This window comes from Hylobates moloch, unplaced genomic scaffold (assembly GCF_009828535.3).
Source record: "Hylobates moloch isolate HMO894 unplaced genomic scaffold, HMol_V3 SCAFFOLD_9, whole genome shotgun sequence".
Taxonomy (NCBI): domain Eukaryota; kingdom Metazoa; phylum Chordata; class Mammalia; order Primates; family Hylobatidae; genus Hylobates; species Hylobates moloch.
The window spans coordinates 59,020,620-59,036,623 of NW_026652284.1; the positions used below are offsets into that span (position 1 = coordinate 59,020,620).

The following is a 16,004-nucleotide window of genomic DNA, read 5'->3' on the forward strand; positions in this document are numbered from 1 at the left end:
AGTTAAGTGATTTTCCTTATTGTTGTGCTTCCAAAAACAAGAGACAGGCTATCCATAAGAAAGAGACAGATTATCAGTAGATCAGGTAGTTGAAAAGTAAAAAAAAATTATCTTTTAGTGGTAAGAAACTGATCTGATTTATTTTCTTCTCCAATGAGTTGACTCATTGGTTGATTAAGTGAAGTATAGACATAGCAATATGTGCTTTAATTTTACAAAGTCATTTTACTATATCACAGAGAATTGGCCTCCATGTTAGGTAACAATGTTTGTTCATAGTGTTGTTTATAATTTCACTTACAGTTGATCATAGATTAAAAGGTGATGTTTTTCAGTATTACTATAGTACTGGCAATTTTATCAGTTAGCAATATTAAATTGTACTGACACAGTATTCCTAGATAGGGCGTGTAAAGTTGGCTGGTATAATGAAGAGAGCTGCTGACCTTGGAGTTAGAAGACTAGGTTTCTGCATCATACTCTGCCACTAAATAGCTTTGGGCATGTATCTCTTTGTCATGCTGTGACATGTTGTCTGACTGTGACAACATCTGTGACTCTGTTTAGACCTTGACAACTGATCCAAGAAAATCTGACCAACATACCTGGTTACTAATGGAAAATACGCTTTTGCTAACAAGCAGAGATTTTGAGTACAATAATTTTGTCAGTTGTGCATTGCTTATAATGCCATGAAGAATACTTATTTTTTGGCTATCCCACATCATATATAACTGTCAATCGTATCTGTTCAAATTCTGATTGTCCATTCTGTATAAGATCCTTACAGATTAAAGCAAGGTTTCCAACTACTAGAAAGAGAGCGGTGGAGCTCATTTCTACCAATATATTACTATATTAACTGGAACATTATGTTACTGTATTAAATTAGAACCATTCATAGCTGTCTGTTTAGTGACAGAGTTCCTTCCTTTTTTTTTCTTTTTTTTTTTTTTTTAAGAATTAGTGAAGTAATGATTTGTTTCTCTTGCTAGATTGTAAGCTCCGTGATGACAAAGACTATGTCTGCCTTGCTTCCATTTGTAACTAAAATCTAGCAGAATGCCTAGGCTAACAAAAAATTTTTGGTTAAGTAAAAAAAGATAATAAATTAATTCCCTCATCTGTTATCTGTTGGCATGTCATAGAATTATCATCTGGTACAAGTGAAAGAATTACTTGAAATTTGTATGACAACTGTTATTTTGATTTTTACAGATGATTCAGGATTGGGTAAAGGTTGAATTAAGACATTTGGTCAGGTGTAATGCTCAATAAATTGAGCATTCGCTGAGATTAGTAAATGCTGTTATTTCAGTGGATTGCAATTGTTTAAAGTCTGGTGTATGTAATCTTTATTGTGGCCCACTTTAATCAGGCATACCAGTGATCTGTAATAGAATCATGCCACAAAGAAATTTATTTTTGCACTCAGAAAAATTCTCATATGTTTGGTTGTTTGCTTCTAGACAATTTGTGGATTAGGCCAGGCGCAGTGGCTTACACCTGTAATCCCAACACTTTGGGAGAGTGAGGTGGCAGAGTCGCTTGAACCTAGGAGTTTGAGACTTGCCTGGGCAACATAGCAAGACCTCATCTCCATTAAAAAAACAAAAACAAAAACAAAAAACCTTTTTTTAAATATTAAAAAAAAAAGCAAATCAATTTCTAGGTCAATTTTAACAGATTTGTTTAAAAAACGACAAAACACACCCAAGTGCAAAGTTTTTCCCTTCCTCTAAAAGATAATTGTCTTTTTTTTTTTTTTTTTTTTTTTTTTGAGATGGAGTTTCGCTCTTATTGCCCAGGCTGGAGTGCAATGGTGCGATCTTGGCTCACTGTAACCTCTTCCTCCTGGGTTCAAGTGATTCTCCTGCCTCAGCCTCCCCATTAGCTGGGACAGGTGTGTGCCACCATGTCTGGCTAATTTTGTATTTTTACAACAGATGGGTTTTCACCATGTTAGGCTGGTCTCAAACTTCCGACCTTAAGTGATCCACCCACCTCGGTTTCCCAAATTGTTGGGATTACAGGCATGAGCCACCACGCCCGGCCAAAAGATGATTATCTCTAATCCCAGGAAATTTTAGAAGTATAATGAAACACAGATCTTTTAAATAAATATTTCCCCATTTGAATTGTTTCCTAGAGTTTACACAATTGTACCTTATTACCAGTTTAAATGGATAGCTCAGCTAATAGTTTTCAGTAGTGAAACTATCAAATATCAGAGATTTACTTCCTTTTAGTTACTATGAAAAACACGTTTACTTTGGAGGTCAACTGTAGTATGCATAAAATTAGAGCAATCAAAGGCATGTATGGAGCATTTTTTAAATTTAAAAAACTGCATTTTGTTTCTCATACCTTATTTAAAACATTAAGAAGTAAATGTCTTTAGTTTTTGAGTACATTTTTATATGAATAGGAAACATACTGTTTTCATAATCCAGTCTGTTGATGTATGTGAATTGAATTTGTGTGGAGTGTTATGTAAATTTTTACGAACTTATCTTTTATTGCTGATCTAGAAATGCTTGTGATAACCTAGAATTCCAGAGCTTGGCTTCTTATGTAGATAACAATGATTGAAGATTTTGGATAGGGAGCTAACTTTGCCATGGAATTGAGATACTAATTATTTGTGTAGGATTGATGAATTTAGGATCAAAAGTAGAGGTATGACACATTTCAAAACTGCCTTAGAGCAGGGGGTTGTTCAATCTTTTGGCTTCCCTGGGCCACACTGAAAGAAGAATTGTCTTGGACCACATATAAAATACACGAACGCTAATGATAGCTGATGAACTAAAAAAAAAAAAGCAAAAATTTTCATAATGTTTTAAGAAAGTTTACAAATTTGTATGGGCCCCATTCAAAGCCATTTTGGGTGGCATGTGGCCTGTGATCTGCTGGTTGGACAAGATTGCCTTATAGCATCATAATAACAGAGGTGTACAAAGATACAAAATACCATTCAGTAAATTATTTTCCCAATATTATTTCAGAAATCATCTTTTTGTTATATCTCAATCTACAGTACTTGCTACACTCCTACAAGGTACCTAGTAAGCCACACTAAAATTACTTACTTCCTAAGTGAATTCACTCTCCTGGTATCAACAGTAAATGACTTTTCCTATGTTAAAGTTTATTTCAAATCAGGGATAGGTTGATATCGTCACCATACTCATTCAGCTATGAGTATTTTGAAGGCCTGCAAAAGTATTATATGTATAAAATCTTGATTGTTATTGAGATTTATAGATTTTGTTTTTGATAGCCTAATGGCAACTTAGAATATAAGTTATTAAGTGATTTTAGCCTAAAAATAGCATTCATTAACTTTTAGGCTAAGTAAATTTGAGTTGTGAATGTACATGTGTGTATATATATATATATGCACACATATAAATCGAGTTGAATGTTATAATACAAGTATAGTTCAAATCATTATTGGAACCTGTCCTTCAATTAGGTTTTCAAAATCTGAAAATATTGGCAATCTTTTTATATATGTAATATTTCCATTAGATAATTACCTTTAGGTTTTTGTTATATTTTACACATCTTTCTTGAACTGAACTTTGTTGTATCACATGTAGGATCTGACCATTTCTTATCATATAAGAGGAATATGTTTTTAAAATATAGTTAAAAATTTTTTAAATTTTAAATTCAGTAACTTTTTTCTGAGAAGGAAAAATTTTAATCCTTATTTCCAGAATTATGTAAGATAACCACTATTGGGACAAAAATGTTTTGATAATTAAGGATTTAGAATAAAATCTGAATGTTTAATTAAAATTCCAATAGATGGCTTTCTTTGTACTTTAACAAATTAAAAACAAATTTTAATTTAAAATATTTTAGAAATTTTACTTAATACATTTATTTAATGAAGGCTGCTTTTAAGAACTTTAAATCCTCACATAAACACCACCACCTGCAAAGTATTAATATCAACTTTTTCAACAAAATGCCTGCTATGTATAAGCTACTGAAAGAAGACAAAAATTAATAAAATGTGTCCCTCCTATTAGATATCTATAATCTAGGAAAATGAACACATTCTTTTCAGACACTAAACTCCATAAGAACAAGTATCAGATCTATCTTATTTACCACCACATCCTCAGAATGTAGCACAGTGCCTGACACATAATAGATGCTCAGTGTTTATAGTCAGTGAATAAGTGAAGAAATGAGGGAGCAAATATCTCTTAAAAAGAATAGACTTTTAAAGTTAACAAGCAGTGATGTGTTATTCAGTAGGCAAATAAGATTGTTTCCTGATTTCGTAATTCAATTTTCCCTGCTTCCTACTATGACTAGATGTTGGTTGGTGATAGTTTATATGATTCAGTTATTTGGCTGGTTGATTTAAAACAGTGAAATATCCTACAAACCTGCAGTTTTTCCTGCTGTCCTCTAGATGGAGATCCTTTATAATTTTGGTCAAAATGTGTGTGTGTGTATATATATTTGGATGGAATGGCCCCTTACCATTATTACATGTGATTTTTAGAATTGTCATCCATGTTTTTTTTTCCATGCCGAGTCCTGTTTTGCTTTGGATACATTTCAGAAATAAAGTCACTTTTTTGTTAGAAGTCAGTGGAGTTAGAAAGTCAGATGGGGTACATGTTATTTATTCAATTCCTCATTTTTGGAATTTTGAAAAGCATGGAAATAAATAATATGAAGAGTAGAGAAAGTTTCTATGAATTCAGGGAGGAAGAAAAATTATTTGTGAATAACAGCATTCAGTTCACTTATAGCTTCATGATTTTTTTTTTTGAAATAGTTGTCCTTCCTAAGTTTCTTCATTGATTCCATTGCCCTGCTGTGTATAATTTGACATTTGTTTGGATGTATAGGGTAGCCTGTGTAGTCAGAATTTTCAGACCTAATAATGGACATTGTATGAACTCTCTGAGGATTCTTTTGGACATTAGTTCTTACCTTGACAGTCAGATAAAATTAAAGACTTGGGGAGTAGATATCTGATGAACCAGAATAATGTCTTAAAAAAAAACTTTATATAAAGAAGCAGTAGCAATCTCCTTATGGGTACACCTTTATATATTTTAATAGTAATATGGACAAGTTAGGCCCTCCACTTCGAACGGGAAGACTTGTGCAAAGGTTGTATGACAGTGATACAAAATCAGACAGTGCCATCAAAAGACATGAGTTATTACCTATTTACAAGTAAGTATTTGTAACTCAGTTTGGTTAATATTTTTCAGATATTTCCTTAAAAGCTTTATATAATGGAATAATATAACTTTTACTGTCCTATACTTAAAAAAATCTGTTGAATAATTTCTAAGCCAAAATGTGTCGAATAATCTAGGATTTAAAACATTTTGATTTTTAGTAAGCATTTCTGTTGTACTAAATAAAACTTTTTAGGTTATACATTTTATTCCATTAAATATTAATTTTTGGAGGTTTCAAATTGCAGTCACATTTAATAATTTTTTATGAAGTTTTTTTAGTAGTAATTAGGATTTTTTTTGTAATAGCAGTTTTAAAAAGTAGAGTTTGAGAAAAGTGTCTCGTACAGTATATTATATTGTTAGATTATCTCTTAGATAAGCAGATGGTGAACTATTATAAAAAGCTCGGAAAAAGAAAAGATTTTAGGAAACTTTGAATCCAAGAGTCCTTAGTCTTTTTGTTAGATGGTTGTAAATTCTGCCTACAACCGGGAAAGAGTATGACACTGCCGAAGAGTCAAGCTCGGGAAAGAGTTATGACACAGCCAGTTCTGACCTGGCTGGCTGAAAAGAGTGTGTGGCAATGGCAGTTACTTTGAAACTCTACAGCATGAGTCTTCAAGGTTTACTAATTTGGGTCTCAATTCTAGCCCGCATTTTAAATATGAAATTAGGACCTAAAAATTAATTTATCAATTAATGCTGGAAAATATTAAGCAGAGTAACTTAGTTAACTTTTAAACCAACACCTACTACAACAGTCTGCTCAGTATGTATGTATGAAAAGTAATAAATTTAACTAGATAAACAAAGGTAGGAGAAGTCTTTAAGATACTAGCAGCAGCCATTTGCTATTTTTAAGTAGTTAGTGATAAATCCTAGCAAGAAGAGTTTGTGCCATGAGCCATTTTTCATTTTGCTGATTCTACTGTCAGAACCCTCTGATGCAGATCTCACTGTAACAGTGACTAGCAGTAAAATGGATTAAGTACAATTCCAAAATTAAACCCTCTTTAATTACTCATATGAGCTGTAACAGGTAGATTCTAGATACAGAGTAAGAGTAATGCTTTGCAGATTCTGAACAGAAAGAAGAATTTGTGGACTGCGTTAAGACTGGGGCAAGATGTTTTAAGTGATCAAGGCCATTCTAGGTGTTACTAAAAATAAACGACAGGTATTTAATATTGGTAGCTATTAATGATGATAATCTCTTATATTTTCCTCTAAATATAAACATTTTGAACAACCTCAAGTTACCGATATGGTGACATTATGTGTATATATTCATGGGTGTGTTTGTATTGTTTGTATATCTCATGCACTTAAGACGATTCTATAGCCAAAAAAAAAAAAAGTGTTCTTCCTATTTAAATACCATTCTTTGACAATGATTCTCTAGAGATTGAATTTCTAGAAAAAGACTCTAGTAGTTCTACAACATCCCCAAAGAGGCTATACACAAGAGTAGAGTAAACCTCACGAATGGACTTGGAGTGAGCATTTGAAGAGGTGCAGGGCATTCCATTCATGCACCAAAGTGATTCTTTGCTTGTTGAAGTTTAGAAGTAATTTAAAGAAGTAATTATGCAAAGCAACCACTTTGAATGACAGTATTGTATATTGAATATGAGTTCTGTAATACAGCCCACTTAAGTTCAAGTACTACTCTGGCCACATAGTAGCCTCACAATTTATATAATCTGTTTGAACATGCTTCCACTTTAAAAATGCTCACTTTTAAAAAATTCTGAGATTTGGGGGACATTAAATAAGGCATGTGTAGTACCTGGCTTCATAATTGTCATGTAGTGGCTGTTTGAAAAATAATGGATGTTGTTATTACCTGCATATACTTTGGAAGCAGCTATGTACAATTTTAGGGTACTCTCTCCTACTTTGCCGTATAAGTAGAGTAAGAAGAATTTCAACTAAAGTTTAAGAACCTCTAATCTGGAGGTATTTTTTAAAGTATTCTGCTGTTCATATAACACTGCTCACCTGTGAAATTTAAGATTTGATTAAAGCTCTATAGAGAGGGAGGGAACTATGCTTTAATGAACATCTAAATCCTAGCTTTGGGACATAGTAGCAGCATCACCTTGGGTAAGTTACTTAGGGGCTCTTTACCTCATTTGTCTTATCTGTAAATGGGGTTATGAACGCTACCTATTTCATAGGATTATTAGGATAAATAAATTTCTATGGGCAAAATAATTAGAATTGTACTTGACATGGAGTAAGCACTATTATATAAATGTTAACTTATAGTGGCAACAACAGTAGTAATAGTATTAGCATCAGCTATCTAAATGTTTATATGAATTGTACTTTTTATCTCATAACCTTTCTATAAGTGATCATTTTATAAATGATGAGACTCAGACTTGCTGTCACAAAGCTGTCAGTAGCGTTGACATTTGAATCTAAATTCGTTTGAATTCCCAAGCCTCTGCTTTTAGTGTTATATCATCATCATTTAGCTTTCTAACCCTTCTTTGATTCTTAAAGTTTCAAAATGGAGACTCATGGATGATCCAACCAGAAGTCCCTCTGATTTCGGATAGCCCAGGCTATGCAGTTGGTAAAATTAAATCTTTAAAGGGAATATTATATTAACTCATTTATTTTAGTTGCTGCTTTTTAGAACTTTCATAAGTTGAATATTATTCTTTAATGTAACTAGCAAAAAAATTCTTTTTTTAACTACATCGTATATGCTTAGAATAGTAATAAAACTTGTGTGTTTATTTAACCGTTATCCATAAGCATTTATCAGAATATATGTTTTGAGGGAAATATAAATTTAAACTGTTTTTAAAAATGTATCTTTCAGAATGATTACCTTATAAATTTCATGTAAAGCATATATACATATTTTAGTTGATTTTATTTACAATCAGAATAGTGTTAGTAAATGCAAAATTCTTTGGTTTTTATCTTTAATATTAACTACTATTTGCCTTCAGACTTAAAATAATTATTGGGACTTTAATCTTTTGAACTTCTCTGAAGCTTCTAAGTATTCTTTCTAATCATGTGAATAGGTAATTTGAGAAATACATGCTCACTGTTCAATACTTTTCCATTATTTTTTCTTTTTTTCATAGAGCTAATGTCAAACCTCGAAATTCCACACCACCTAGTTTGGCAAGAAATCCTGCCCCAGGTGTGCTTACAAACAAAAGAAAAGCATATACTGAGAGCTACATAGCCAGGTATGTTTAGCTCTGCTATCCCAATAACTAAAATAAAAATGAGTATATGATAGTTTTCCAAGGACCATATACAAAAGTAAGTAACAAGCTATTTATAGAAAACCTGATTTTTTTCTTTTAATCTGGCTTTTAAGTTGTACACCTCTAATGGATTTGGGCAAAGTAAACTGAAAACCTTCTGTAAAGGATTAACCCTTCTACATGCCACTAAGAACATAGGTGATTTATGGGAGGAGGTCAGAATATCCAAATTAATAAGAGTTTGGAAGAAGTTGTTCCAAACTTCATGGATGACTTTGAGGGACTTAAGACTTCAGTGGAGGAGGTAACTGCAGATGTGCTGGCAAAATAGCAAAAGAACTAGAATCAGAAGGGAAGCCTGCAGATGTCATTGAACTACTGCAGTCTCACGATAAAACTGGAATGGATGAGGAGTTGTGGTGGCTCACGCCTGTAATCCCAGCACTTTGAGAGGCTGAGGCAGGTGAATCACCTGAGGTCAGGAGTTTGAGACTAGCCTGGCCAACATGGTGAAACCCTGTCTCTACTAAAAGTAGAAGAATTAGCCAGGTGTGGTGGTTCACATTTGTAATCCCAGCTACTCAGGAGGCTGAGGCAGGAGAATTGCTTGAACCTGGGAGGCAGAGGTTGGAGTGAGCTGAGATGGGGCCACTGTACTCCAGCCTCAGTGAAAGAGCGAGACTCCATCTCAAAAAAAAAAAAAAAAAGGTGGTTTCTTGACATGGAATCTACTTCTGGTGAAGATGCTGTGAACATCGTTGAAATGACAAGGGTTTAGAATATTTCATAAACTTAGTTGATAAAACAACAGCAAGGTTTGAGACAATTGACTCCAATTTCAAAAGAAATTCTACTGTGGGTAAAATGTTATCAAATAGCATCACATGCTACAGAGAAATGATTCATGAAAGGAAGTCAATTGATGTGGCACACTTCATTGTTTTATTTTAAGAAATTGCCACAGCCACCCTAACCTTCAGCAGGCACCATCCTTGATCAGTCAGCAGGAATCAACGTTGAGGCAAGACCCTCTACTTGCAGAAAGTTTACAACTCCCTGAAAACTCAGATGATTGTTAGAATTTTTTAGCAATAAAGTATTTTTAAATTGTATATATGTATGCATTGTTGTTTTAGACATAATACTATTGCACACTTAGACTACAGTATAATAAAAAATTTTATAGGTACTGAGAAACCAAACAAATTCATGTAATTTGCTTTATTGCAATATTTGCATTTTAGCAATGGTCTGGAACCAAACCTGCAGTGTCTCTAAGGTATGCCTCTACATACCTTCTTTATAACATAAAAACTTTAATATCACGCAGCTGTCTTGTACAGCTATCTATTCTCCTCAAAATTAATGTATAAATTCAGTGAAATTTTCAAATGAAATTCATGCATCTTGACAAATTGTTTTCAAAATGTATATGAAGCACAAAAGCCTAATATTAGCCAGGACAAGTTAAAGAGAAAAATGTGTGAATGATGTATGAAGCTGTCGTAATTAAGAGATGTGATACTGATTCAAGAATAGACAAACAGAACTCTATCAGAATGGAGTGGTAAGCAAGAGACCCCAGCCTCATCAGTAACTGGAAATTTGCCACATTTCACAACTAGCAATACAGATTGGGGAAGTGGGAGTGCTGGGACTAATGGACATCCATATGTGGAGAAAAACTTTCTACCTCACATCAGGTATAAAAAAATCAGTTACATGTGAACTACATTAGGCCTGAATGTGGAAAGGAAGGCTATACAGATTTTAGAATAAAATAGAAGAAAGTCTCATTTTCATCTAAGTTAGGAAAGCATTTCTTGAATAATTTAGTGAATGCAAATTGTGTGGCAAAAGATTGATATATTTGATCCTATTTAAAGGAAAACTAGTGCTATAAAAAGCTCCATGGATAAAATGAAATAGCATGATAGCTTGAGAGAGAATACTTACTATATACATAAACCAACAAATTGTTGTCTAGGAATTGTGGGGAATTTCTATAAATAAAGTGTTAAAAAACCCATACAGTAGAAAATGGCTTTGGGTTTTGGTGGGAGTAGGGGATAGGGAATAGTCAATTCACAGTAGGAATAATCCGAAGGGCAAAAGTAACACAAACATGTGAAAAGATATTCAGCCTTACAAGCAATCAGGAAATGTACATTAAATCAGTGGTAGGCTACCATCCATTTCACTCTCATCAGGTTAGCAAAACCAAAAAACTCTTGACAGTATAAATTGTGTTAGAAAATGTAAGATATCAAGAAACCTCATATGCTACCATTGAGACTATAGATTTGCCAGCCACTATGTAAAGAAATTAGGCAATAACTAGTTAGGTCGAAGTTTTGATATTTGTTAATGTTGGTATGTGTGTTGAGTTCCTTGAGTGTGTATACTCTAGCATTGAAATGACCTTTTATTTTTTGAAATAGTTCTTACATATATCATTGACAATAAAGCTGACTTATTTTCCCTTGGTACTCTTTCTTGATTGGGGTTATGTCTTCTAATTCATTAGTGTCTTCTTTGTGGTTTAAATAAATTATGCTTATGCTGTAAATTTGCTCTCAGTGTCTAAGAGAGTATATTTCTTGTTGCAAGACATTTAGCCTTATTTTTGTCTCTTTTAGATCCCTAGTGCCTTTCATTAGAAAGTTCAGTGTTCATTTGTTTGTTTGTTTTTATCACTCCTAAATTGCTTGTATGAAAGATGCACTCAAACCAGCGAGCACCTAGAATTCTTCAATAACTACCTCTGTGGAAAAAAAAAAAAATTTATTTTTTCCTGTAGTGTCATGCTTATAATCATCCTAGCAATGAAGAGTTCCTTTTCTGGGGGCTTTAAATTAAGTATCATGTTCTCAGAAGAACACATGCCATGAGGGAATATAAACATGTTTCTATAGGAATCAAATAGCTGTTCCTCCAATTATTTCATCAGTAGAATCTAGATTTCTTTAATGTCTGACATTTGTGATAAAACCTTTATAATCTCAAGCTTTTTACTCTAAAATGTTGTTATAGTGTATCGTTCATCTAGCATCTATTTTATCTTTATTACTATGGGGTTTTTTTTGTTTGTTTGTTTTTGTTTTTTGAGATGGAGTCTCGCTCTGTCGCCCAGGCTGGAGTGTAGTTGGCTCACTGCAAGCTCCACCTCCTGGGTTCACGCCATTCTCCTGCCTCAGCCTCCGGGTAGCTGGGACTACAGGTGCCTGCCACCACGCCCTGCTAATTTTTTTGTATTTTTATTAGAGACAGGGTTTCACCATGTTAGCCAGGATGGTCTTGATCTCCTGACCTCATGATCCACCCACCTCGGCCTCCCAAAGTGTTGGGATTACAGGCGTGAGCCACCGTGCCTGGCCAACTAGGTTTTGTTAATAGATAATAGAGACCTCCCTGTGAGGGCATGCATAAGAGTTTGTTATTTATTGCATTACAATAATTTAACATCATTAAATAATAAAATTAAAATAAATACTAGAAGTATCACCTCACAGTCCTTGTGACCAAGGAGAGAGACTTGAAACCTAAGGATCTCTATTTTTCTTCATAGCTGGGTTCCAGTTTTCTCTTCAGAGATGGGTTTGCAGAAAGGACATCATAAATGTTCATTCTGCTCTCTGTGTAGTAAATTCCTAGCACAAAGAACAGATGGAAAGTGACGTGGTTTGGATTTGTGTCCTGCCCAAATCTCATGTCAAATTGTAACCCTCAACATTAGAGGAGGTGCCTGGTGATAGGCGATTGGATCGTGGGGGTGGACTTCCCCATTGCTGTTCTTGTGGTAGTGAGTTCTCACCATATCTGATTGTTTAAAACTGTGTAGTACCTGCCCCTCCTCTTTTTTCCTCCTGCTCCCACCATGTAAGAATGCTTGCTTCCCCTTTGCCGTCTGCTATGAATAAGTTTCCTGAGGCCTCCCCAGCCAAGCTTTCTGTACAGCCTGCAGAACTGAGTCAGTTAAATCTCTTTTCTTTATAAATTACCCAGTCTCAGGTAGTTCTTTATAGCAATGTGAGAACAGACTGATACAGAAAGCATGGCTGCATTTAGTCATGATAAATTCTCCTAACACAGATAAATATAATGTTAAAGAAAAAATGTTAGAATTATAGTATTTACTAACAAGGATTTTTTTAAAATTTGAACTAGAGGAATACTAAAAATGAGATTAAGCAGGCTAATTGTTATATTTGTCCTGTTTCTCCAGGGTTATGGGTTGAAAACTACTGATACGAACTTTATCTTTACACTGTTTCTTTACTTTTTTAGGCCAGATGGAGACTGTGCATCTTCCCTTAATGGTGGAAATATTAAAGGCATTGAAGGAAATTCACCTGGAAACTTACCAAAATTCTGCCATGAGTGTGGGACTAAATACCCTGTAGAATGGGCCAAGTTTTGCTGTGAATGTGGCATTCGAAGAATGATTCTATGAATAGAATCTCAAAAAAAAAAAAAAAAAGCCAAGTTCAGAGTTTATGATTATTGCTGCTTGGACAGCTAGAGCACATCCTCTAGTTAGTTTGTGCTGAAAATACTCAAAATACCATTTCCAGTAATTTTGGAGCATTATCTTTTGACTATATAATGTGTGTGTGTTTATGTGTGTACATATACTGTATATAATAAATATCTGATACCCCAGACTGTGTCATTCAAGGAAATATTCACTTATCTGTCAGAAAATAATTTCAAATGGAACAATTAATTTAGGTGTTACTTTTCTGTTGTTGTTAAATCACATTAAGTACATTTCCACAAACTCTCATACTCTAGTGCTTAGCCCTTCAAGCTTTAGGATAAGTATAACTTTGAGCAAAAAATCTGAATAAACATTTGTATTATTGGTGCCTATCTTCAGATAGTATCATAGTAGGATAGATGCTGGGAATTTTGTAATTAGAGAGAAACGGTTTTAATTACCATTAGGTATGTAAGGTCACTCCTGTAAAGCATGTCAACAAATTATTTTATAAATCCAAAAAACTAAGAGAAAAAAAAGCCCTCTATTAGTTATGTAATTTAAACATCTTACTCGTTTTGTAAAAATGTAATTATGCAATTTCCTTTTCAAAAACACAAGACTAAAAATACAAATCTAATTCTATTTATAACTGATTTTTTTTACCTCTGTATGTATTCGTTGAACATATTTTTTTTTACTTCCAATTGTGTTTCCAGATTTCACTTTTTCTTCCTTTTCCAGAACCCATGAAGATAGTTTTAATTTGTTAGTTCAGTTTTTGCTGTTTTTGAAAATGTAATTATTTAATATAGAAAGCACGGAATTCCCTGCACAATCTTACATGTTTAAAAACATAATTTTTTGTATCTGAATTTAGAATAAATTATTTGAATGCATCTTAAATCACCTCACCTAATCATAATAGTTGTGGTAACTAATCATTAGTGCAGAGCATGCAGATACAAAATATTTGAATATTTTTTTCTTGGAAGTACATGTAGTTATGAGTAGGTTAAGAGAATATCTAATTTTCCTACTCATATTTTCATCTTTAGCATTTAATGTTGAAACACCATTCGCGTCACAATAAGGACCCACTGAAAATGTATTGTTTTGATGCATAATTGACTTACCTAATTAAACATACACACAAATTTATTTTTTCTCTTTAACCTGATCACGACATGGCTCTTAATCATTGTCACTTTCAGTATAGCATAGTAGTTAGTAGTAGATTGCCTTGATGGCAGTAATTCTGTAGTAATTTCTGTTCGATGAAACCTAAGAGAGCTTTTGTTTGTTTGTTTGTTTGTTTGTTTTCTCCCTGAGGCAGTCTCGCTCTGTCGCCCACGCCGGAGTGCAGTGGCGCCATCTTGGCTCGTTGCAAGCTCCGCCTCCCGGGTTCGCGCCATTCTCCTGCCTCAGCCTCCCTAGTAGCTGGGACTATAGGCGCCTGCCACCACGCCCGGCTAATTTTTTACAGTTTTAGTAGAGACGGAGTTTCACCGTGTTAGCCAGGATGGTCTCGATTTTCTGACCTCGTGATCCGCCCGCCTTGGCCTCCCAAAATGCTGGGATTACAGGCGTGAGCCACCGCGCCCGGCTGATCTTACTGTAAAGGTACAAGCAAATCTTTTATATAATTCCTAGCTTTTTTTTTTGTTTATGATTCTGATCAACTATGAGACACAATGTAAAGAATTGTGGCTTATAATTTCTCTAAAATATATTAGTTTAGTTTGGGCAGGAGTTACGAACTTAATAGGAATTCTCATTTTACTTACAGTTTCCTGATTAGTTATTTTTTCCCCTCAGTTATCTTTATTCAGTCGTATTGGTCAAAACAAACAAACAAATAGTCCATCAACTAAAATAAGCTGTAATGAATTTAGAAGACGAATGCACATATCAGATTTCCATTTAAATCACTTGTTATAAATCATATGAAGAACTTTAAACTTGTTTTATCTAAGACTGAGCACTGTTTTTTTTTTTTTCAAGTATTTAAGACCACATAATTCTTTTTGTCTGCTCAAGGAAAGGATAAATAATTGGCACACATTTTTTTCTCACTGAATTTTACAGTAGTAAATAAATGTTATAATGTACCACATGGAGATGAGTTGGTAAGAAATCATCTAGTTCCAGAGTCCAGAGATTATAAACAGTAGGTGAAATAGATTTATGAGTTATGAAATACGTTGTGACAATATATTTAAATGCATTTTTATATTATTTGCATATTCTCACATTGATTTGTGCAATAGTTGTTTTTTAAAAAAAGTCTTCCTATGCATCATGTATTTTATTTTTATTTTCACAAGTATTTGACAGTATGGTAGAATAAAAGATGATTGTAAGATTAAATTAAAAATGTAAAAATTGCTTATGTATTATTCTGAATTGTGTTAGGTTGAAAAAGTAAGATGATTGTGGTGACTATTATTTCTTGTCCACTATATGTTTGTTTTTTGTTTTTTCACCAATAATGTCTTCATATTTGAACCTATACAATAAAGACATGGAGCATAAAAATGCTAGTTCGTATTCACTGATGTCTTTTAGCCATACATAGAAAGATAGGAACCTAATGAAATATAAATAAAATATTTGAAGTTAAAAATGCAGATTTTTACAAATAAAAAGTAGCTTTTCATTGGCTGTATTCTTATGTCATCAGCTTTTTAAAGTGTATTACCATTATATTGAAGTGTTTTCTGACATCAAAGTATTAGAAATGTTATTGTTACAAGTTTTTTAAGGCATTATCTTCATAGACAATATATTTAGCAATCACAAACATTTGTGATGTCAAGGTTAATAGGAAACATGGATGTTTCTAGTTAAGAACTATATAGTTTAATGGCAAAGTTATTTGTGATGAATAATATTTTAGACCACATTTAAAATTAAAAAGGAATTTAGTGAAAATTTCAGATTAGACATGTTTAATTTTTTTCCTTAGGTTAGAGGTGAACACTTAACCATGAATAGAAGCTCTGGAGATGAAAAACTGTTAGAAAACACAGATAACAAAGAATCATCAGAAAGCTTGGG

General features: G+C 33.4%; 1 protein-coding gene across 2 annotated transcripts in view; it reads left to right on the forward strand.

Annotated features, from left to right (window-relative positions):
- Window positions 1–15,494, forward strand: part of ZC2HC1A (zinc finger C2HC-type containing 1A) — a 54,565-nt gene extending 39,071 nt beyond the window's left edge. Inside the window, exons 8-10 of one of the 2 annotated variants that reach the window (XM_032759888.2) lie at window positions 5,098–5,214; window positions 8,336–8,443; window positions 12,752–15,494. In XM_032759888.2, coding sequence (XP_032615779.1) covers window positions 5,098–5,214; window positions 8,336–8,443; window positions 12,752–12,917 — 391 coding nt within the window. In that variant the 3' untranslated portion in view covers window positions 12,918–15,494. The remainder of the gene's footprint in view (window positions 1–5,097; window positions 5,215–8,335; window positions 8,444–12,751) is intronic. The other variant, XM_032759889.2, reaches the window with a different exon arrangement.
- The last annotated feature ends 510 nt before the right edge of the window (window positions 15,495–16,004 follow it).